The sequence below is a fragment of the Maylandia zebra genome, linkage group LG19, assembly GCF_041146795.1.
Source record: "Maylandia zebra isolate NMK-2024a linkage group LG19, Mzebra_GT3a, whole genome shotgun sequence".
Taxonomy (NCBI): Eukaryota; Metazoa; Chordata; class Actinopteri; order Cichliformes; family Cichlidae; genus Maylandia; species Maylandia zebra.
The window spans coordinates 1,638,147-1,660,215 of NC_135185.1; the positions used below are offsets into that span (position 1 = coordinate 1,638,147).

The 22,069-nt window shown below is 41.4% G+C and overlaps 2 protein-coding genes across 3 annotated transcripts in view; one reads left to right on the forward strand and one right to left on the reverse strand.

The window, feature by feature from the left end:
- Nucleotides 1–3,546: 3,546 nt before the first annotated feature.
- On the reverse strand, nucleotides 3,547–10,265 carry commd8 (COMM domain containing 8). Of its 2 annotated transcripts, none has more exons than XM_004564172.2 (5): nucleotides 10,132–10,265; nucleotides 8,472–8,627; nucleotides 7,653–7,805; nucleotides 4,262–4,417; nucleotides 3,547–3,808 (listed from the first exon to the last, which is right to left on the reverse strand). In XM_004564172.2, the coding sequence occupies exons 1-5, from the start codon at nucleotides 10,195–10,197 to the stop codon at nucleotides 3,788–3,790; spliced, it is 552 nt and encodes a 183-aa protein (XP_004564229.1). In that variant the 5' UTR covers nucleotides 10,198–10,265; the 3' UTR covers nucleotides 3,547–3,787. The 2 variants fall into 2 exon arrangements, with proteins under 2 accessions (XP_004564229.1, XP_004564230.1); XM_004564173.2 differs by having other exon boundaries at nucleotides 10,068–10,141.
- Nucleotides 10,266–10,308: 43 nt separating this feature from the next.
- atp10d (ATPase phospholipid transporting 10D) overlaps nucleotides 10,309–22,069 on the forward strand; it is a 42,218-nt gene continuing 30,457 nt past the window's right edge. Inside the window, exons 1-3 of the mRNA XM_014408196.4 lie at nucleotides 10,309–10,781; nucleotides 16,599–16,984; nucleotides 17,445–17,639. Coding sequence (XP_014263682.1) covers nucleotides 16,704–16,984; nucleotides 17,445–17,639 — 476 coding nt within the window. The 5' untranslated portion in view covers nucleotides 10,309–10,781; nucleotides 16,599–16,703. The remainder of the gene's footprint in view (nucleotides 10,782–16,598; nucleotides 16,985–17,444; nucleotides 17,640–22,069) is intronic.

Below are 22,069 nucleotides of genomic sequence, written 5' to 3' on the forward strand. Positions count from 1 at the left end.
GCCCTTCTTATACAGGACGTCTGTATTTGTAGTCCAGTCCAGTTTATTGTTGAGGTGAACACCCAGGTACTTATAAGAGTCCACTATCTCAATGTCTTTCCCTTGGATGTTCACCGGTGTTGTAGGGGGTGACTTCCTCCTGAAGTCTATGATCATCTCCTTTGTCTTGCCGGCGTTGATTTGGAGTACGTTGGTCTCACACCAGCCAACAAAGTCACTGATGACCCCCCTGTATTCCTGATCATTCCCGTCTGATACGCATCCAATGATGGCTGTATCATCTGAGAACTTCTGTGGATGGCAATCGTCCGAATTATAACAGAAGTCTGAAGTGTAAAGGCTGAACAGGAAAGGTGAGAGAACCGTGCCCTGTGGTGCCCCCGTGCTGCAGATTACCACCTCAGACACACAGTCATGGAGCCTCACATACTGTGGTCTGTTGGTAAGGTAGTCGATGGTCCATGCAGTCAGCTGTTTGCCTACTCCGGCTCCCTCCAGCTTCCCTCTCAGTAGTGCGGGTTGGATGGTGTTGAAAGCACTGGAGAAGTCAAAAAACATGATCCTCACAGTGCTCCCCACCTGCTCTAAGTGAGAGAGGGATCGGTGTAGCAGGTAGATGACAGCGTCATCCACCCCAATTCCAGAACGGTAGGCGAACTGCAGGGGGTCCAACACTGAGCCCACCAGTGGCTGAAGGTGGTGCAGGATGACCCTTTCCATGGTCTTCATCAGATGAGAAGTCAAGGCAACAGGCCTGAAGTGGTTGGGCTCCCTGGGGTGTGCGATTTTTGGCACCGGAACGACACAGGAAGTCTTCCACAGTTCAGGAACCCTCTCCAGGCTCAGGCTCAGGTTGAAGATGTACAGGGCCACCTGACAGAGCTGGTCTGCACAGTCCCTGAGCAGTCTGGAGCAGATTCCATTCGGACCTGCTGCCTTCCTTGCCTTCGTCCTCTTGAGCTGATTTCTCACCTGATCAGCTGTGAAGTAGATGTGAGGCTGGGCTGGAGTGGGGGGTGGGGCTCGCTTTGTTGTGGATAGATGTGTGGATAGGGGTGAAGCAGGGTTGTGGTGAGAGGAGAGCTCAGGTGACAATGGCATTGCATCCGGGGGGGGGGGGGGGGGGGGGGCGGCAAATGGAGGGGGGGGGGTTAATGGAACCTGGGGGGTGGGAGAGGTGATCAGTGGCCGGAGGCGGAGGGCTTTTACTTTGGTGGCCTCAAAATCTCATCTCTGCTTTTTGCGGATGATGTGGTTCTGTTGGCTTCATCGGGTGGGGGCCCCCAGCACGGTTTGCAGCCGAGTGTGAAGCAGCGGGAATGAGGATCAGCACCTCCAAATCTGAGGCCATGATTCTCAGCCGGAAAAGGGTGGAGTGCCCACTCCGGGTCGGGGATGAGTTCCTGCCCCAAGTGGAGGAGTTCAAGTATCTCGGGGTCTTGTTCGCGAGTGATGGGAGAAGGGAGCCGGAGATCGACAGACGGATTGGGGCTGCAGCTGCAGTAATGCAGACGCTGCACCGGTCCGTCGTGGTGAAGAGGGAGCTGAGTGTAAAAGCGAAGCTCTCAATTTACCGGTCGATCTACGTCCCTACCCTCACCTATGGCCACGAGCTGTGGGTAGTGACCGAAAGAACGAGATCGCGGATACAAGCGGCAGAAATGAGCTTCCTCCGAAGGGTGGCTGGCCTCTCCCTTAGAGATAGAGAAGTTCGGCCAGAGATATAAGCTGGAGGAGGTGGCTGGGGAGAGGGAGGTCTGGGCCTCTCTGCTTAGGCTGCTGCCCCCGCGACCCGGCCTCGGATAAAGTGGATGAAGATGGATGGATGGAATTGGAAATGAGAGCACATAGATTAGCAATTTTCACTGTGATATCAAAATGAAATCTTACCTTCAAACAATCCAAATCACGAACCTTTCCAATCTTTATATCTTTATATCCTAATTCTTAAGCCTTCCAAGTTTACCATTCCTACTAAATATGATAAATTAGTCAGTGTTCCTGCTGTGTATATGTTTAGTTTAGTTCTGTGTCTTTGTTCCTCTATTTAGTTATTGCTTCTCATTTCCTGACATTGCTTCTCACTGTGCCATTTATCTCTTGTCCAGTCTGTTTGGTTTTACTTCCTCCCCTGCTTCTTTGTGTTGTCTGCACCTGTGTTAGTTTGCCCCAGCTGTCTGCACTTCCCTCCTACCTTATGTGCATAAGCAGTCTGCTGGTTAATTACAGAACAATCACCTACTAAAGAAGTACAGGTGAATGAGCTTGTCCCTTACTGCCTCGCTTCAAACCAAGACATTCTGCTCGAAAAGGTAGTTGAGCTCAATGCAATGACGCGATTCATTTGTTGTCAAAATGAGTTTTCATCTGCAGCTCCTCACACTGTAGAGGGCCCAGATGTCCCCTCTGCTCACTCTATCTCCTCCACACAGAGCCCTCTGAAACAGCTCTGCCTTCACCTGAAATCTTCGCCGCTGAGCTGGAAAAAATTCAAGGTTTTTTAACGAATGTATGTTAGTTTCCAAGCAGCTTCACTGAACGTGTGAACCTCAGATTTTGCTAAACTAACCTATAACCTATACAATCTCTTGACAGGCAGAATCCTACAATGAGCACAGGTTGTCATAAACTCAAATTCTGAGTTGTCGTATGCCAAATTTATTAACAAAGGGTGTGTTTGTTAAAACACCTACTTTGATGTAACTGCTCACTGCATGTACAATTTGCTGCAGCAAAAGCAAATTGTGGTGCATTATTCAGTGGACTGAAGGGTGGAAGGAAAAAACACTTGTGATGCTTTCTTCCATGGCCTGAGTAACCTGCAAAACATTTACCTGTTGCCCTTGATTAGCTTGTTTCTTTGTATGTCAGGCTTGATGACAACCTCCGAGAACTGCTGCTCCCAAGCCGCTTCCTTAAGAGCAACGAGCCAGTAGAGACCACCCGGTGGATGCCTTTAATTGTCTATGTTAGATATATTGCTAAGATTTGCAACTGATAACAAATGAGTGTTCTATGTCTTGTGTTTATTATTATTATTACTTACTATTAGTTACTGTTGCCTTTCTATCATATCAAAGCAATTTGACTATTCTCCTCTGACCTCGGGCATCAATAAGGCCCAGAGAACTACTATTCAGTGAATATTTTTCTTTACTTTGGTGATTCTCTGTAAACCTGAAAGAAATCCCAGTTTCTGAAATATTTAGACCATTTAGCACCAGCAACCATGACACACTGAAAGTCACTTAAATCACCTTCCCTCCCATTACGGAGCTTGGTGTGAACTTCAGCAGGTGGTTTTGATGTAAAACATTTCTTAAAATGTATTTTCACTTTTGTTACATTTTAGATACCAAATGTAGATTAGTAATGTGTGAATATGGGAGTGCCAATTTCATGAAAAATGAAATTAAACAGACTGTAAAATACACATAAAAGTGAAAATTTCCCTCTTGAAGGGAAAACTAGTTTATCTCTACTTTGGATTTACATGTCAGTTAATACTGCTGCTAAAATCAATAAACACCACTTAATTCAACAGTACAAAATGCAAAATAAACATTTATTGAACATGGTGCAAAAAACTAAAAACAAAAGGAAAACAAAGTGTAGGTATCCAACTGCTCCAGCACATGACGGAACATTCATCACATCATTATGGCTGGAACCTACAGGACCCTGTCCAAAATATGGGAGCTCCTCTTTCACACACTTGAGGAACATAATATTCCTCCTCTGGATGCTCTGTGGTCTTCAAGGAGATTAGTAATCCACAATTTTTCCATCATTTCAGCTGCAACACTACCTGCAAGACATGAAGACCATTAAATCATTACGACTGGGTTGGGGACTTTGTGTCAACTTTCCCTGTGCCTGGGTGCGTTCTTCTTGGTTTGTCCCACAGGCCAAAGACAAGCGTGTTATGTTAACTAATGATCCTAAACTGGCAGTAGATGTGAATGTGAACACAAACTGACCACATGTCGAGGGTGTATCTGGCCTTGTGAGCTGTGTGAGGCTCTAGCCCTCTCGTGACACTGAATTCGATCAAGCAGTTAAGGAAATGGATGAACGAATGGAAGTGCAAATATTTACTGTTTGCACAAATACTTTGGAAATAATTTCACACCCAAGATACTTGCATATGTTTAAATAGATGCTGCAAAGGGCTATACTACCATATGCGCTCCTAAGAAAACTGTATATAGTAGTGTTATAGTAGTGTGTATATATCTCTAATGCATTTAATATGTTTTACCTTATTAGCAGACTCTAATGAACTGATGAGCATGCCTAGCTCATCTCTGTTCATCTCCAAAGTGACAGGCCGGAGGACTCCATTTTCTCGCACATCTAGACTGAGACTGAGCAGAGGCGTGTGGAGAGATGATATCTTATCACTGGACAAAGCTAACTGAAGGAATAGACGAGAAAAACAACATAGAAGAGATGAAATGTCTGTGCTTACAAGGAAATCTGACAATGAGTATGATCTTTGTCAAACCGATGCTACCAGAATAAACAACAATGTTAAGAATTCAGCTCACTGACTCATGCGGCTGTCTTTGACCAGTCAGTGGGATAAAAATTGCCTTCTACAAACACAAATGAAACATGAGCTACAAATGATCCCAGTGTTGCTGACAGGTCGACAGGCCACTGTGCTCTGCCAATGTTTGTTTAGAGTTATTTTTGCTTGCCTGAATTTGTGATTGCATAAAATTATCCATATAATCCCTTATCAGTAAAGTTTTATATGGTGGTAGTCATGAACAAGAACAACTATCTGGAAAGGTTAAGATTTCATATTATCATTTGAAATAGTGATAACCACCTCTGCGGGAAAAAAACTTCTGATTTCTATATGATCGAAAACCTCAAAGCAAAACTACTAAAGTTTGGACACACCTACTCAATCAAAACTAAGATGTCAAAACTACAAAATAAAGACAAAACATTTAGCTGATTTATTTGAAACGTAATATTTCAGATTCTAGATGACCCGGTTCACGAGGCTGGGTTTTTTCAGTAACTAAAACATGTTAAGTTTTAGAGCCTCTGCCATTCTCAGTGTAGTTAAGGCTATCACTTGTGTTTTGTAGAGGGAGTGTTGGTACACATCACTAACAACAACTACTACAGAAAGCCATGACTACACTACCAGTAACATGTTTGTTGGAATTTAACAAATATTTTATACAATCTGTAGAAGAATTAATGCAAAATTTCAGCTCTCCAGTTGTAACTATTAAAAATAGCCCTATCGATTCATCAGACTCATTTTTTATTGAAGAGGTTAATGAAGCAGAGGTCACAGAGGCTATTAAGAAATTATCAGATTCTAGGGCAAAGGATGTTTATGGCTTGGATACTTGTTTTATTAAAAAATATAGAGATTTCATGACAAAACCATTGACACATCTTATAAATTTATCAATAAGAAATAGGACATCCCCAACTGACTGGAAAAGGGCTGCAGTTACTCCGGTCTTTAAAGGAGGCGAGCGTGATTTGATATGTAATTATCGTCCAATTTCCATACTCCCTGTTCTTTCGAAGGTGCTTGAGAAGGTTGTGGCAGCACAGTTAATTGATTACTTAGAGACTAATCAACTGCTTCATCCAATGCAGTTTGGTTTTAGACCAAAATTTTCCACAGAAATGGCAAATTGCTGTTTTGTTGAAAATATTAAGTGTAATCTGGATAATGGTAGTGTTGTGGGTGCAGTGTTCAACCATGACATACTTCTTTCTAAGTTGATAAAATTTGACTTTTCAAAGAAAGCAGTTGATTGGTTTGAGTCCTATCTCCACAAAAGAGAGCAGTGTGTGAGGGCTGATAAAGAAGAGTCGTCCATGTTGGAAAACAGAATGGGTATTCCCCAAGGATCTGTTCTTGGCCCGTTGCTGTTTAGTTTGTTTATAAATGATTTGCCTACCAGCTGCCCAAAAGCCAACTGCCAACTTTATGCAGATGATGCAGTTATACACGTAGCACCTGGTGAAGCAGCAGACACCTTAACGGTACATCTAAATGGTGTCCAGCAATGGCTGGAACAAAATCATCTTGTGTTTTTCGATTAGGAAACGAAATTCATCTGATGATTTTAAAATCAACCCAGGGAACGAAGAAATAAAGGAGGTCAAAGATTTTAAGTTTTTAGGAATAATTTTAGATTCACATCTTAAACTTGACAAGCATGTAAAGAAGATCTCTAAGACGGTCAACGCTAATCTGAATCGTTTCAAGTTAATTCGGCACTATATACCCACTTCAGCAGCTCAGTTATTCATGCATTCTATGATATTTTCGCATTTTTCATATTGTATGACAGTTTGGACCCAAGCAGCACCATCTACACTTCAGCCTGTGGTGTCCTTATATAATCAAACCTTAAAAATAATGGATAAAAAAAAATCGGTTCGGTGGCATCACTGTCACATTTTACAGAAATATAACTTACTTAGTTTTAAGAGTTTTAATCATTGGTGTTATCTTAAATTAGTTTTTAAATGTATAAATAGGATGGCCCCAGAGTGTCTCAGTAGATACATTCAGAGACAAGACAGTAATCGTGTTACTAGGAGTAAGGTGAACGGCAACTGCAAGATATTATATCGCAGATCTACATTCGGTCAGTCAGCTTTTTCTATAAAGGCTTGCCACCCGTGGAACACACTTCCAACCAATATCAAACTGATTACAGACATTAGATCCTTTACATTGAAGGTCAAAGTGTGGTTAAAGGGAAACCAAAGTTGTAGTCATTTTATCTGATGATTTTAATTTTATTTTAAATTATTGTCTATCAATTGTAATTGTATTTGATGTAATTTGGTTTTATGAAAATATATGTTTTATTGTAATATGTATTTATTTAGATTGTGAGCCCAACAAGGGACAATTGTTGTAAATTAGCAGTAGCTATAAACCTGTGTGCGGTACATCAGTCTCATGTCTTGCACTTGAACTATGTATAACTGCACTGTCCCTTTTAAATAAATAAATTCTAAACTATGAATGAACACATATGGAAATATGTAGTAAAAGTGTGAAATAACTCAAAAAATGTTTTATATTTTAGACTGAGAAGCAGTTACAGCTGAACGAGTCTCCTCCTCCTCTACTGCGTAGTACTCACAGGAATCAGACTTTTTAAACAGAGAGCTGATTCCAGACATTCCTGTGCTGGGAGTGCCAGGTCGAGATCCACAGCTGTAAATATTCAGATGCTTTTGCTTCTTTTCATTCAGTTTTGAATGTTAAGCTACGATGTGATATTTAAATTAGAACGATATCTGCAGTAAACAGTAAGTCAGTTTCACTAGCTGGCACCACATCCTGGCTAACGATGGGCGATGAGGAAGTGTGACTGGTGCTGTGGTTTGGGGAAGGCCTCGAAGGGGACTGGCGACGGCTCTCGGGCCGGGCAGATCCCCATGTACTAACGAGAAATGAATGAAGGAAAGGAAGAGAGGAGAAGACAGGGAAAAATGGGGGGGCAGGGTGGGGCATGAAAATGAGAACAGCAGGTATTGGAGAAGGGGGGCTTTTATAGCCTGAGGCCGGAGGGGGCGTGAAGGAGGAGTGGTCCCGCTCCTGAAATTCAGATGATATCTCCACTACATGCTGAAAAATAACGAGTCACCTTAAGTTGCCAATCAAAGTCCTGCAGAGTAGCAGAGGAGATGGAGTTGGTTCTGTCCAGCAGGGCGCAGCGGATCTCCTCTTCTCTTGCTCTGAGCACACTCAACACAACCTCAGCTTGGCTGCTGCTCACATCTGACAACTGGGACAGCACCTGCAACACAATCGGCCAGAGAAGACCTGAAAATCTCACCTAAAAGAACCCCACTCACCATGCATCGAGCTGGACTGTACCTATTATTAAAAGTAAAGACAATTTCTTCCTATATTAAACTAGGGTCACGCTGATGGTTGAAACCAAACATTCAAAGTCTCCGTTTCATAAAAGCTGACTCGTGACATGTAACATTTGTAAAATCTGAACAGAACCAGCTGTTTAAAATAGATTAGTTCTGACATAGTGCTTGTCTAACCTACATGAGCTTTATACAACATGCTTCAATTTCATATTCACCTTTCTCGCTTTTGATCCAGTGACTGCATCAGAGAGAGCAACTTGGGGTTCAGCACCTTCCCCAAGGATACTTTAGCACGTAGACCGAAGCAGCCAATCACCAACCTTCTCTACTTCCTGACTACAGCTCACTCCCACACCTGCTATTCCCACCTGGTCATTCGTCATGTTTTTTTAGCAGCAACTTTGATCACAAATGGCTGTATTATCATGTTGGATGGATGGTAATGCTGAGTGAATGACCAATCGACTGCATGCAGCAAACTGTGGCTAGTTTGTTCAGTCCCTATGTACTCAGAAACTATCATTGCACCAGAAACCACACACTCCAGTTCATATCCTTTCCAACCTGTTTCACTTTCTCACCACTTCATCAGAGATGTTGTTGACCACTGCCAAACGGAACAGAGCTGTCAGCGAGTCCAGCAGCTGCAGCCACTCCTGCAGGCTCCAGGTGGCGCTGTAATCCCCCCTGTGAGGAGGCTCCCGCCCACACAGACTATCCACCACCCTGTGGCACAGCTAAACACAAGGAAATACTGTGAGGATCCTAGTTTGGCGCTTGGTAGTGCGACACATGAAACATTCTACTAGGCCTATTAATTTACATATTTGACATTATTGTGTTGTTCTTTTGACTGCTTCCCTGTAGGGGTTGCCGCAGGAGATCACGTGCCTCGGTTTCACCCCATCCCTAACCTAATCCTGTCCTCTGAGGTCTTTCTGTTTGGTAGTGTGTCATCAGTCACAGTAAGTAGGAAGGATGGAAATGCCCTTCATTTTCTTTGCACTAATAAACACTGCCATCTGTAAGCTGCAACCACCAACGAGTTTTATTTTTTTATATTCAGACATATCATCATTATTGCAAATTTCTTTGAAATATTGCGATATGATTTTGTGGCTTATATAACAACCCTCATGTAATAATAATAATAATATTACTTTGTACTTTCTTACTTTGAGCCTGCACTTTTTCACTTTTACTTTAAAGTAAAAACGTTGTTCAAGTACTTTAGGTCTTACTGAGTGTTTTTTCACCCAGGCATCTGCACTTCTGCTGAAGTAAAGAAAGTTTGTACTTTTGTCACCTCTGGTGATGACGAGCCAGAAACATTAACAGCACCAAAGAGCCTCCTCTGTTCCTCTCAGCTCGGATGCAAATGAGTCGAAAGTTGCACTTCCCCATAAATATAATTTGACACCTTATCACCAGCTACATCAGTCATGTGACTTTTCCTCCAGCAATCCACCCACGGGCTTTCACCCTTTGTGCTTGATACACCACCAACGCTTCGGTATCATCTGACCCATCACTACTCAAAGCGCTCTTCACACAAACACATTTTTTTCCTACGACCAACCCTTTGATCAGTATATGACAGATGTCGTGCCAAGGTAGGTTGCTTCCCCGGCGTCGGGAGCGCGGATGCAGTTGACTTCGCCTCCATTGGAAGTTTTACGTTAGTGAAACAGTGAAAGATGAGTGTCGCTGCGTTACCGTTACGTTTGTGGGTTACAACTGAAAATAACACATTTATTGTGTTCACGTGTTATCGGAAAACATATTTCAGCTGATAATTATTTGCTTCCTCCTGTAACTTTACTGTATAAAGAGCTAAAACCTTCAAAATTTCAGGAGTAGTCAGTCATTATAAGAAGTGTTTGTGAACAGAAAATCAAGAGTGAGGGACACTGTTTGCCCCACATTTGGACAGCCCGGCGCGTGCTCCCCATTCTGTCGGGGATACCTACCTTGTCACGACACCTGTCTCTAATTCCTAAACTGCAGCCACCCCATTATTAGTATGGTGCTAGAGGTATAGATGCTCATTCAGATAACACGATGTAGCGAGAACATTCAGAAGCAATATGTGGGCAATGGATGGGCTGCTAAACAAATGCCTTCGCTGAAATATCGGAGCTCTCATGGAGAAATCTAAAACATATCTTAGTATTTACCGAGGTACAATCGCCCGTGGCTCTGGTGGACATTTAGAAAACTAAATCACATTTCACGACTTACTTTTCGGCAGTCCTTGTTAGCTAATGCACTCAGTAAAACCACCATGTTTTCAGTTAGTTCCGCCATCAGCACTACTGATCAGCTGATGTCAGTCACGTGACTTACATGGATGCGTTCAGAACGCTTCGGGAAAAATAAACCCAAACATCGCAATCGCCTCCAAAGAGTTCAAGCAAATAGTTAATAGACAGAAAACCCAGGAGAAATGTTTTATGCGGATATATATCAAGAGTAAAACTGTCACACTGATGACAGCCTAATAATGTAGTGTAGCCGCGACCGCTGAAAATGTGGAAACATTTTCAGGGAATAGCTGCAAATGTGAATTCCCACAGTACTTCCGTCAGATCATTTGGATGAAAAAACGGAAACCCCCTGGTTCATAGATTAAAGATGGTTCGCAGACTATTTCAGTTAAAGCTACTAACATGCTCCTGCCATTGAAGACAATATGACATTTGTGCCTTTGCATTGGGAATTCGGTTGGACGACACTCCGCTGTAGAGCGAAAGGTTTCGTGGCTGAGCGACTATTTCTCACATCCTGCTTTGTTTCTCGGTACTGTCTGTCGACGATGTGACCGAATCTACAGGCTGCATTTACTGCTGGTAGTAACTTAAAATTGGGCGGCGTGAGGAAATAAACAGCAGGTACGTGTTTTCTGTCGATAACTGCTGGAGAAAAATGTCTGTTTTTCAGATAGAGGCGTGAACGCACTCGGGGACTTTGTCCATTCATTACAGTAGCAACGAACAACTGTAGGCCTCTAAGTTGCTGGACGGAGACACTTTCTTTTGTAGTTGGCCGAGTATCGATACCTCTGTGTAATCGCTTAACACAGCTTGAGTGTACAGCTGATTGTGGTAGCTTAAAGCTGTTTCCACAACTTCGAGTATGGAGTCGTTTAAAGTCTTTACAGTCTCTTTCACTTCTAAGCAGAGGCAGACATTGATACCCCCGGGGCTTAGCCTTAAATGGTAGTATGCATGTGTGATGGGGGGAATTAATGAAAAGAAAAGAAAGATTAATTGGCTCTGTTTTGAGTTTTGTTCAAAAAAGAATGACTTCATATAGGGAAAAATATATATCACATCTGCAGGACACCTTAAACTAGTTTTTTAATTAAGCAGCAAGGCAGAACAAAGTCTGGCTGCATCAAGACACGAGGACTAAACCCCAGTTCAACCAGACCCAGAACTGATCCAGAATTAAAACAGGACTACAACAGTTCAAAATCAGGACTACTGAGGACTTAACCAAGACAGAACCAGAATCAGAACTAGATGATAGCACTAAAAATCATCATAGACCTGCACTACACTTATTTTTTAATTCTACCAAAGTCCAATATTTAGATTGAGAAAAGTTTATATAATTATTCAGCCTTGTTGTGCAAACAAGCTGCAGAACTTAATAAATATAGAATTTGAAAAATAACAAACCTAAAAAGAAACACGAGGTACGAGATACATGAGGACCTGTGATACGCTGATACTTCTGGTAAACAACCATGTGACTAACATGTGTGTCTCACCTGCTCTTGTTCATCTCTGTTCTGTCCTCGTTCTCCTCTCTCTCCCTCTTTGTGCTGACAATCATCAAATATACAGTTGAAACCAGATATTTACAGACTCTTCGGATAAAAACACTTTTTTAATTGTAACATCAAATCAGACTAAATGTTTATTTTTTAGATAAATATAAAAAACATATTTGTTAACTTTAAGAGTAAAGAGATAAACTGTCTGTATTTCTTAATTGTAAATGGCACCAAATTGTATTCAAACTTGAGCCACACTTATGGAGCTCCACAGTTCTTTTCCTGGTGTTTTGGTTGACATCTCTTGATGTTCCCATGTCAAAGAAACAGCCTCTGTGTTTTGCCTTATATGCATCCACAGCTGTGCCACCAGTTTACTCACATGGACTCTACTAACCTATCAGAAGCTTCTTCAGCTCAGAATGGAATCTTCTGCAGTTTCTTATTAATTAACAATAAACTTAGTGTACATGTACTCCTACATTTGATGAAAGTGATAAAATAGAAGCTCTGTCTCTTTTTATTCTGACATTTAACTAATTCAAAAGATATTTCAATATTTATTTATCCAAAACAAAACAAGTTTACTCTAAATTGATGTTGTGCAGTAAAAAAATGTTCTTGTGTTTTCCATAAAGTGTAAATATCTGGTTTCAGCTGTGAATATACTGCTGTGTGTTGAAGTTCCTCTTGTTTTGCATAGAAATATACTGAACAACATACAAAGCATAATATATAAAATAACATCTACCAGAGTTTTTTCTTTGAAAGAAGCTCCTTATGTCCATTCTTGTATATCAGTGCATTACTGAAACCGATTTATTTAGCCGTGGAGGGAAACAACTGAAAATATGAAATAAACACACGTGTAAGCTAAGACTCTCTAAAGAAACAGCATTGTTGTTGTTCGGCTTTTCATTTGTTGATTCACTTGAAGAGCAAGTAACGTAACATGGGTCAAGTGATCACTTTGATATCTTTCATGATTCACCGTCATATTTACATTATTTGTACAGTACGAATGATTTGCTTTGGTACCTGGTCGAACTTCAGTTCTCCTCTGTCTGCCTGGCTGCGTTTCTCCAACAGCGCACTCGCAGGCAGCAGCTGCCCCGCCCCCTCGCTCGGTCACTTAGTGCCTGAGCTCGGATCATACCAATATTAGGGGGGATTTACGCACAGTCGTAAATTCCCACAGTGTGCACTATGTGCTTCGAATATTGTGTGTAGTTTTTGTTTTATACAGTTGTCAGCCAGGCATCTAACTATGAAAAAATTACACTCCAAAAGACCCCGGGCTTCTGAAAAAACAGCCCGGGCTAAGTTGTGCAAACAGGCGTGGCTTAACGGTGCCGTGCAGTAAACGTTCGTTTTCTATTTGAGGTGCTGTAAAGACTTAAATGGGGACTTAATTAATCTGTGGTGTAAAGGTTATTAGTCGTAAAACCGATGGTCATTAGGGTCAATTGTTTAAAACAATTACCACAACTCATGTTCTGGAAAGGCCGCAAACGGGTCAGTTATTTTTGCAGAAGTAGTGTAGAAAAACCGCTGTATGGTTCGCACCAGGACGTGCACACCATAGTAAGCTGAAGCTTGATTTAGACTTCTGCGGGAAATCGACGTCCTAACTCCGTAACCGGAAACTGCTCCGTACACCGCAACCTTCCACGCCTTTAAAGTCATTTTTGTGTGCTGTGACCCGACGTGTAGCTACATTTCTGTGGAGGTGCACGTCAGGTCACGTAGAAGGTTGCAGTGTAGGGTTTAAATGAGTTACAGTTACAGTGAAAGTTACGACGTGAGAGTAATAATAACACGTGTGCCTTCTGTGCCTTTTGTTTTTCATTTGGCGTGTACAGCAAAATGTGCCATAAAACCCTCACACAACAAATCAATTAAACTGAGCCCTTTTCAAAGTGATCAAACATTAAATTATTTTCAGGATTGTAACCATTTAAATGCCAGTTTAAGCATTTGAATTGTTAGTATTTTATTGAAAAAACTCACAAAATCCAAAATATTTTCCATATAATAAATAGTTTGGTGATGGGGTATTGGTGGCGACTAGAGTCTTGGACATGTCAAAGATGAGCAACACAATTAATTTGGTTGCATTACTATTTTTTTGTCTAGTGCTCTCCACACGTTTCTGGACAAAAACGCTCCATTCACTCCTGTTCAGTATAAAACCATGCATTCTGTCATGTCAGGGTTTCATTTCAAAGAAAAGTGGTGATGTTTGACATTTTTACTGCGTTCCACCAGTTTCAATCATTTCCCCTGGTGGGCCAATGTATGACATTCTTGTATTTTTGCCAGTCATATTACGGAGCCGTGTGACCACCAGGGAGCCCCGAGAGTGATTTGGAAAGATTTATTGTGCAAACCACAACAACACTGATAACTTCAATAACAGAACCTGTGAAGTGTGAACAAATTTGATGGGCTTTGAATATGTGTGTGTTTGAGAGAAACAGATAAATGGATTGAGAGAGGATGTGTGTGTCTGTGTGTGAGTGTTTGTAGAAAAAATATTGCTATATGAGGATTTTATGGTAGATTTTGTGTGTGTACATTTTTCTTCAGGAAGGTGTGGAAAGGATGCAGAATTTAAGGATGACACAAGGATTAATAATAATAATTCACAATAATCCTTAACATGCCCGGATCATCCAGTTAACTTCAGTAATTAACTTTCTCCAAACCATCAACGTGTATTTCAGACCCCATTCCTACAAGACTGCTCAAAGGAGTTCTACCATTAATTAATCCTTCAATCTTAAATATGACCTATTTATATCTATTAATGGGCAACATACCACAGACCATTCACTTAATAAGCCATAACGTTACCCAGCAGCCTTGGCCCAATTAAATTCTTGAAAGAGTAGTTATCAAACAGCTTAATGATTATCTGCAGAGGTTTTAGAACTCAGAGTACAAAAAGCATTAGTGAATGTTAATATGATCTTATGGGCAAGAACAGTGGACTCATCTCTATGCTTATCTCGGTAGACCTCAGTACAGCATTTATTACTGTTGACCATCATATTTTATTACAGAGACCAGAGCATATTAAAGGTCATTAGCTAACGTGTTTGAATCATATCTGGCTAACAGATGGCTAATATCTAATCCAGTTTGTTCATGTAAAGGAGGAGTCTCCTCCAGACACTAAGTTTAATTATAGAGGGTGCTGCGCTAGGCCTAATTCCTAATAATGTACATTACACATGCTCCCCTTAGGCAGTATCATTCAAACGCATAGCACACATTTTCATTGCTATGCAGATGACACCCAGCTTTGTCTGGTGACACACACTGATTGAACTGGAAACATGTCTGAAACACATTAAGGCCTGGATGACGACCTGCTTATAAGAACTAACAATCTGTGATGTTGAAGCAATAACGTGCAACTAAAAGCGTGCTTTTGAGGTGAGTCCACTTAGAAAAGGAATAAAAACATTTCAACATATTTAAAATGCATTAATAAGTAAATAAACACACATTTTCTCTGTCGGGGCAGCAGGGGCTCTGCTGCTGGTGGCAGCCCGGCTTCTTCACTTACAATCAGCCAAAGTCGCTCCTACAGTTAACCTCTGGAGTAGCTTGCACATCATCTTGCTGTACATTGTCTCAACAAATTTTTCAGTGTTTTCCTGAATTGGCTGAACCAAAAAAAGAAAGAAAAAAAATTATATTGCTTATTTGTTTGTGTTTTCATTTTTCGCTATCATTGCGAACCCTCCTTCAGCTTGTTTTATTCGTTTTGTATCATTTTGCTGTTGTGAGGAGGAATGCTTCCAGCTTTACATCCAGGTACAGAGTGTAGATGTGCCAGTCATTCCACTCAAAAGTGTTATTTAATGTTTCATACTTTTTTATACAGCAAATGGGGAACTGAGATCCTCTGCTGTTCAGAAGAAAGGGTTTTATTGCCAAATGTTGAGCAGGTTTACAACATTAGGAAATTGCTGCGGTGCTTCAGTGCAAACATACTGTCATAAAAATATAAAAATAAGAATAAGAATTAAAAGTGCTAAGTGGATAGATATATACATGATATATACATGAGTGCAGGTGGTGATCAGTGCCAAACATGGAATGATGCAGTGGCAATAAATGGCAATAAATCTGCCATTCAGATGTGCTACTAGCATGTCAGGCCTCCTCTTAGATGCTCAGAGTTTCCGTGTATTTCCAAACTGACATTGTATCATCATGAAACATAAGGGGAACTTCTTTAATGGCAGGATTCTCGTGGTGTCACATCGTTGGCATTATGCTTTTACCCCATTGATAAGAAATACAGTTTTCCTTTATCATCTATATTTTTACTCAGTCAATATGTGAACGTCTGTATTTATCAACACAATACACTCAAAATTGACTTCATCTGGTTATCATGCATAAGGAACCTAAAATCTTTACACACACACACACACACGCACGCACGCACGCACGCACGCACGCACGCACGCACACACACACACACACACACACACAGGTTTGAATGGTTTAAACATCAGAATTATTAAATTCTAACGCTTATATTCTTATTCAGTTTTACTGAGTCTTGATTAGATTCCTGATTTGATTAAAGCAGGATTAACTATCAGTAGAAACTCACACAGTCACAGCACTCCGTGTTACGTTACACCCACAAAATCTGGATTTGATCAGAATCAGAATACTTTAATAATCCCTAAGGAAATGATGCATGTTACAGTTGCTCCAAGACAACAACAGTAACACACTAAACAAATTAAACAATACAATATATTACAAAGTTTAGAGCGAATTCTTATATTTTGTAATATATATAAACAAGTAGTTCAATATAAATATCAAGAATATTACATAGGCAATTGACATTTAACTCTAATCTGTAAAATAATAATTTTGTCGTTTCTCCTTCTAGGATGGTGACTTTGTAAAAGATCATCGTAAAGCACACAGAAGCCAAAGGCCATAAAAAGCCTGGCCTCGGTACCCTCACAGCCTACCTAGCACATCTGCTGCATAGATGGAGCGGCTGCGCTGGGTGCAGCAATGCTGTCGGCAGCTGCTAGCAGGAGACTCAAGGCGGGGTTGGTACTCTGATGGGCTGCCCAACAGCAGCTTGCTGGACACCCACAGCCCTCGGGGGAGGGTCTGTGGGAAGCAGAGGACGGTATTTCCCCGCAATGGGCGTCACCAACAGGATTATGAACGTGTATCCAGAAACTACAAAAGCAATGCAATCTCCACTACCAAATACACCTTCCTGACTTTCATTCCCATGAATCTGTTCGAGCAGTTTCACAGGTCAGACCTGACAGTTAATTTGTTTTTCAAACATATATATATATATATATATAACCATTTTTGCTTATCAGCACTGTACTTTTCATTTCTTTGATTTCCTGACTTTTAACAATTTTAGTTACTACAGAGGTTGAATTTAAATTCTTTACAATTTGAGATTTAGATAATGTCGAGCTTCTGGGAGGCTCACCTCTTTGTTAGCTGTGTGATATGTTTTGTCTATTACACATCTTTTCAATGTAGTCTTTGTGGATTAAATTGAGTCAACTGTTGTTGGTGCCATATAAATAAAATTGAATGAAACTGAACTGAATTGATATGTAAACTGGATTAACAGAAGATCCGTACTGGTTATCCAGTACAGCACATCCATTATAACTGGTCACCACTCATTTGGCTTCACTACTGCAGTGACTATATTTTGTTACTTCCATGTACTAATTTGCTCCTCTCTCTGTAGGGCTGCAAACCTCTATTTCCTGTTCTTGACATTGCTAAACTGGGTGCCAGTGGTTGAAGCCTTTCAGAAGGAAATTACTATGATTCCTCTGCTGGTGGTTCTCATAATTATCGCCATCAAAGATGCCCTGGAAGACTTCAGACGCTACTTGTTTGACAAGAAGGTTAACAACAATGTAGTTCGAGTATTCTGTGGGTAAGTGAACCTTTTAGTTTAAGGACCAGTTCATCAGGAAATGCAATTTTCTTACTTGCATTAATATAGATAAGAATAATCCGTGGACTAGAATAGAATAGAATAGGCCTTTATTGTCATTGTACATTTACAGCGAAATAGTGGGTGCCCCACACCAGCTGTGCTGGAATAAAATATAAATAGCAATCAGGAGAAATCTTTACAATCAAGAGGGATATGTGAGGCACACATTAGAGAAAAAGTTGCATACTGCTTGGAAGTAGTGCAACAAATAGGAGTCCTTATGTGAGCGGCCTGAGTGATGAGGGTAACTCAGATCATCAGGATTCAGATTGGTGAGATGAGTGGGCAGGGGTGGGGAGTGGGGGGATAGTGTTTGGTAACCAGAGGAAGAAGCTGTTAGTGAGTCTGGAGCTATGGGACCTGATTGACCTGAGGCGCCGACCGGAGTCCAGCAGATCAAACAGGTGGTGGGCGGGGTGTGAGGGTCGCCTGTGATGGCGCTGGTTTTCCTGAGACAAGAGGAGCTGGCGATGGCCTCAGTTGTGGCTCCTGCGTAACAAACATCCAGGCACCCTAGGAGGAGAGCACGCTCTCTCCACTGAAGAGCCGTAGAAAGCCAGCAGCAGCTCCTGGTCCAGGTTACTCCTCCTCAGGACACGGAGGAAGTGCAGCCACTGCTGGGTCTTCTTTACCAGGGCGATGGTGTTTGTGGGTCCACCTAAGCTCTGTGGAGATGTGGGTGCCCAGAATCCTGAAGGTGGAGACAGATTCCACCCGTTCTCTATTTATAATGACAGGAGCACAGATTGCAAAAGTACAGACTTTGTTTAGTTAAGTAGAAGTACAGATACCTGTGTTAGAAAATACTCCAGTAAAAGGTCCTCATCATTGAAAGAGTGTCCACTGGCCTGTAGGTGTAAATAGACTGCAGAGTCCTGGCCTGACGAGGTGGCTCTTCTGTGTTGTGCCATCCTCTTAGCCAGAGGTTGTTTGGTTTCCCCGATGTATAAATCCTGGCAATCCTCCTGGCACTTAACAACTATGTTACTCTGTTTGTGTCGGGGGACCCGATCCTTGGTGTGGACCAGTGTTTGGCGCAGTGTGTTTTGGGGTTTAAAAGCCACAGAGACCTGGTGTTTAGAAAAAATGCGTCTCAACTGCTCCGATACTCCTGACACGTACGGGATCAATACAGGTTTTCGCTTAGTCGGAGGTTGTATTTTTCTCCTGGATCATCTGCAGCTTTCTTTAGGAGCCTTCCCAGCTTTGACAAAAGTCCAGCTGGGATAACCACATTTACTCAGGGCCTTCTTGATGTTCTTCTGCCTCCCTGGCTGCTGTGTCTGTGGGGATGGTGTTCGCTCTGTGTTGTAGCGTCCTGATGACTCCCAGTTTGTGCTCCAGTGGATGATGAGAGTCAAACCTTAAATACTGATCCGTATGTGTAGGTTTCCTGTACACATCAGTTTTAGATGTCCCCCATTACTGATGGAAATCTCACAGTCTAAGAAGGCTAACCTGCCACTTTTCATATCCTCCCTTTGATGTCTTGGTCCACCAAGTTAATGTGATCAGTGAATTGTGCAAATGTCCTGTTTATCAGGTTGGGGAAACCTGCAGTCAGCTGAGATTGAAGAAGTCCCATTGACGTATCAGTCTTTACTTTGAATTCTCTGCATTATTGCTGAGTACTTCTGAGTACTTTCATGCAACATTTCAATAACACAAGTTTGTATATTTTGGTATGCAGGACATTTCACAATATGAAAAATGATCAAAACAGATAATAAACAAATCCCACATATGATCCATCTCTGAGTGAAGTTAGCGCTCTTTCTTTTCTCTCCCTGTCAAATACAGCAACTGGACCTTTACCTAGCAACACACCGTGCAACAAACTGCAGACAGTTTGTGTGTTTGCTGATGTTTGTTGAGCTGATAGAAACGGTGAATTTAAAATGACCTGACACTTAAAAAGAACATCACTCCCCTCATACTTCTTCCTCTTCTATCCCGCTAGCTAGATTTTGTAGTTCCGCAAACACAACAGGACACCTGCACTCATTCTGGCCCTCTAACTCCAGGGTATAAACGCTGTAAGTGATGCAGCTGAACCAAAAGTAACCAGTCTGTTTTGAAGTAGAAAGTACAGATATTTGTTTCAAAATGTAGGCAGTAAAAGTAAAAAGTTAGCAGAAAAAAGTAAAGTACAGATGGCTCAAAATTTTATGTACGTACAGTAACCAAGTATTTATACTTTGTTGCTTCCCACCTGTCTGTGCCTCATGAAGTCCGTTAGGAGTTCTTTTGTTTTAAGGACATTCAGCTATACTAAATGAATGAACTTGTTAAAGTGCTGCCTGTAAAGGTGTGAGCTGGGCAGGAAGTGAAGCTTTCTGTATTCTAATGCCCATCTGGTCGAGCCTTCCTGTGTGGAGTTTGCATGTTTGCTCTGCCCACAATCAGCTGTTTTTGCAGCAGTATTAATTTTCTGTGCAAATCTTATAAAGCTAAGCAGTGACAGTGCTCAAGCCCTCTGACTGCTTTCTTAATCCTGTGCTCATGGCAACCACAGCATTCATCGCTGAAAGCTTTCACTGCACTCTCATCAGTCAAATGAAGACATGCTCAGTCTCTTATATAACCAAGGTCTGAAAAAGCTGAGCCTGGCTCTCAGTCACAATATACATTTAAAAAATAGATGGTTTCTGTAACCTCTGCCAATGGGGACATGGGTGCTGCCAGTGACTGCACTGTAGATCTCACATTTTACAGTCAAACATAGAAAAACAATGTAAAACTCCTTCTGCTCAGTGGACAAGGACTCATCTGATCTTAAGGGGACTGTCAGGAAACAATCTTTGCTCTGTGACTCTGCTGTCTGGTGTATCTGATCTGTGTTTTCTGGCAGTTGTAAAACTTGAACTTTGAGTTTCTTTACAGCACTGCTTCCCTTTAGAGGAGTGGCAGTGAATTCTGTAAGACTGTCAGCTGTCTTTTGATCATTCCCACCTTGCCTTCCACAGCCGTGATAGGTATGATAGGAAAAGGAAAACAGTTCTACAGCAGGATGAGTAAGAAGAAAGAACAGAATAAAAGCTGAAGGAGAATATTTTTCAGATTAGAGCTGTATGCAGTCATGGAAAATTAAGGCTTACGATTAGGGACAAATTGACAAACATTATCGGCTGCAACAGTGGACTCATGAACAGCACGGAGCAACCATCCTGCCCTCATGCTACCAAGGAGCACCACCGGATGAAGAGGACCGTGGTACCTTCCTTCACAGAGAATGAGGAACTGAAGGAGCTCCTACAGCTGTATAAAAGCAACAAGATCCGGACAACAAAGTATTCCTTTCTGTCCTTTCTGCCCAAGAATGTTTTTGAGCAGCTCCACCGGTTCGCTAACGTCTACTTCATTTTCCTTGCTGCACTAAACTTTGTCCCTGTTGTGGAAGCCTTTCAGCCAGAGATCGCTCTGGTTCCTATTGTACTGGTGCTGTCATTAACAGCTCTGAAGGATATCTGCGAAGATTACCGCAGGTTTAAGACTGATCGTTTGATCAATGGGCTTCTGTGTCGTGTTTACAGCAGGTAGGGTCAATTTTATTATAATGGCCCTGAATATACTGGTCCCTTTAAAGATGGTATGTTTTGTCATGTCAAGCACTTCAGTCACTTAGCTGTAATATATTCGTAGGTAATATAGTATTAATTAATTTTTTTACAGTTCCTATGGTCACAGATGAACCTTGAAATATCACAGCATTGGCTAAAAACATGTACATATCAACTATATTGTAGTCTACAGGGAAATTATGCATTAGTGTATTTCACCCTGCTCTGTGCTGTTAAACCAGATGTGGTCAAAGGTGGGTCAAGACTTCCACTAAAGCAGGTTCCACAAAACAGGAACTGACAAGTCCAACAACTCTTTGGATGTTTAACTTTTCAGAAATATTCATAAGTAACTTCTAACAATGTAACTTATATTTGACAAAAAACATGACAGTGGGTTTTACAGAAAGCAGCGTTTACAGTATTCACAAATAAACTCAACTTTGTTACTCACTTCTGCTGATTACTAAGTACTAATACTAATTTTCAAGTATTTGCACTTTACTTGAGTATTTATGTTTCTGACAACTTTTTACTTTCACTCCCCACATTTCTACACAAGTATCTGTACTTTCTACTCCTCACACTTACAAAACAAGTCATTACTTTAAGTTCAGCTGTATCATTTATAGTTTATACTCAGGGCTTAAAGTGGGGCAAAGGTGTTGTAGTCAGAAGTACTCGTCTAAAAAAAAGAAAAGAAAAAAGTTGTGATTGCTGCACTTCAGCATCTAGCCCCACAGAAGAAGAGTGAGCTTGGAGGGAGCAACATTTAGTTTTTTAACTGTTAGAACATTTCAAATGCAA

What these genes read in the sequence shown, in the direction of transcription:
- commd8 (XM_004564172.2), bottom strand. Translation starts at nt 10,197, where the DNA reads ATGGCGGAACTAACTGAAAACATGGTGGTTTTACTGAGTGCATTAGCT. An exon ending in CTAACAAGGACTGCCGAAAA is followed by an intron (nt 8,628 to 10,131) that starts GTAAGTCGTGAA and finishes CCTTGTGTTTAG; the next exon opens with CTGTGCCACAGGGTGGTGGA. An exon ending in CATTAGAGTCTGCTAATAAG is followed by an intron (nt 3,809 to 4,261) that starts GTAAAACATATT and finishes CATGTCTTGCAG; the next exon opens with GTAGTGTTGCAGCTGAAATG.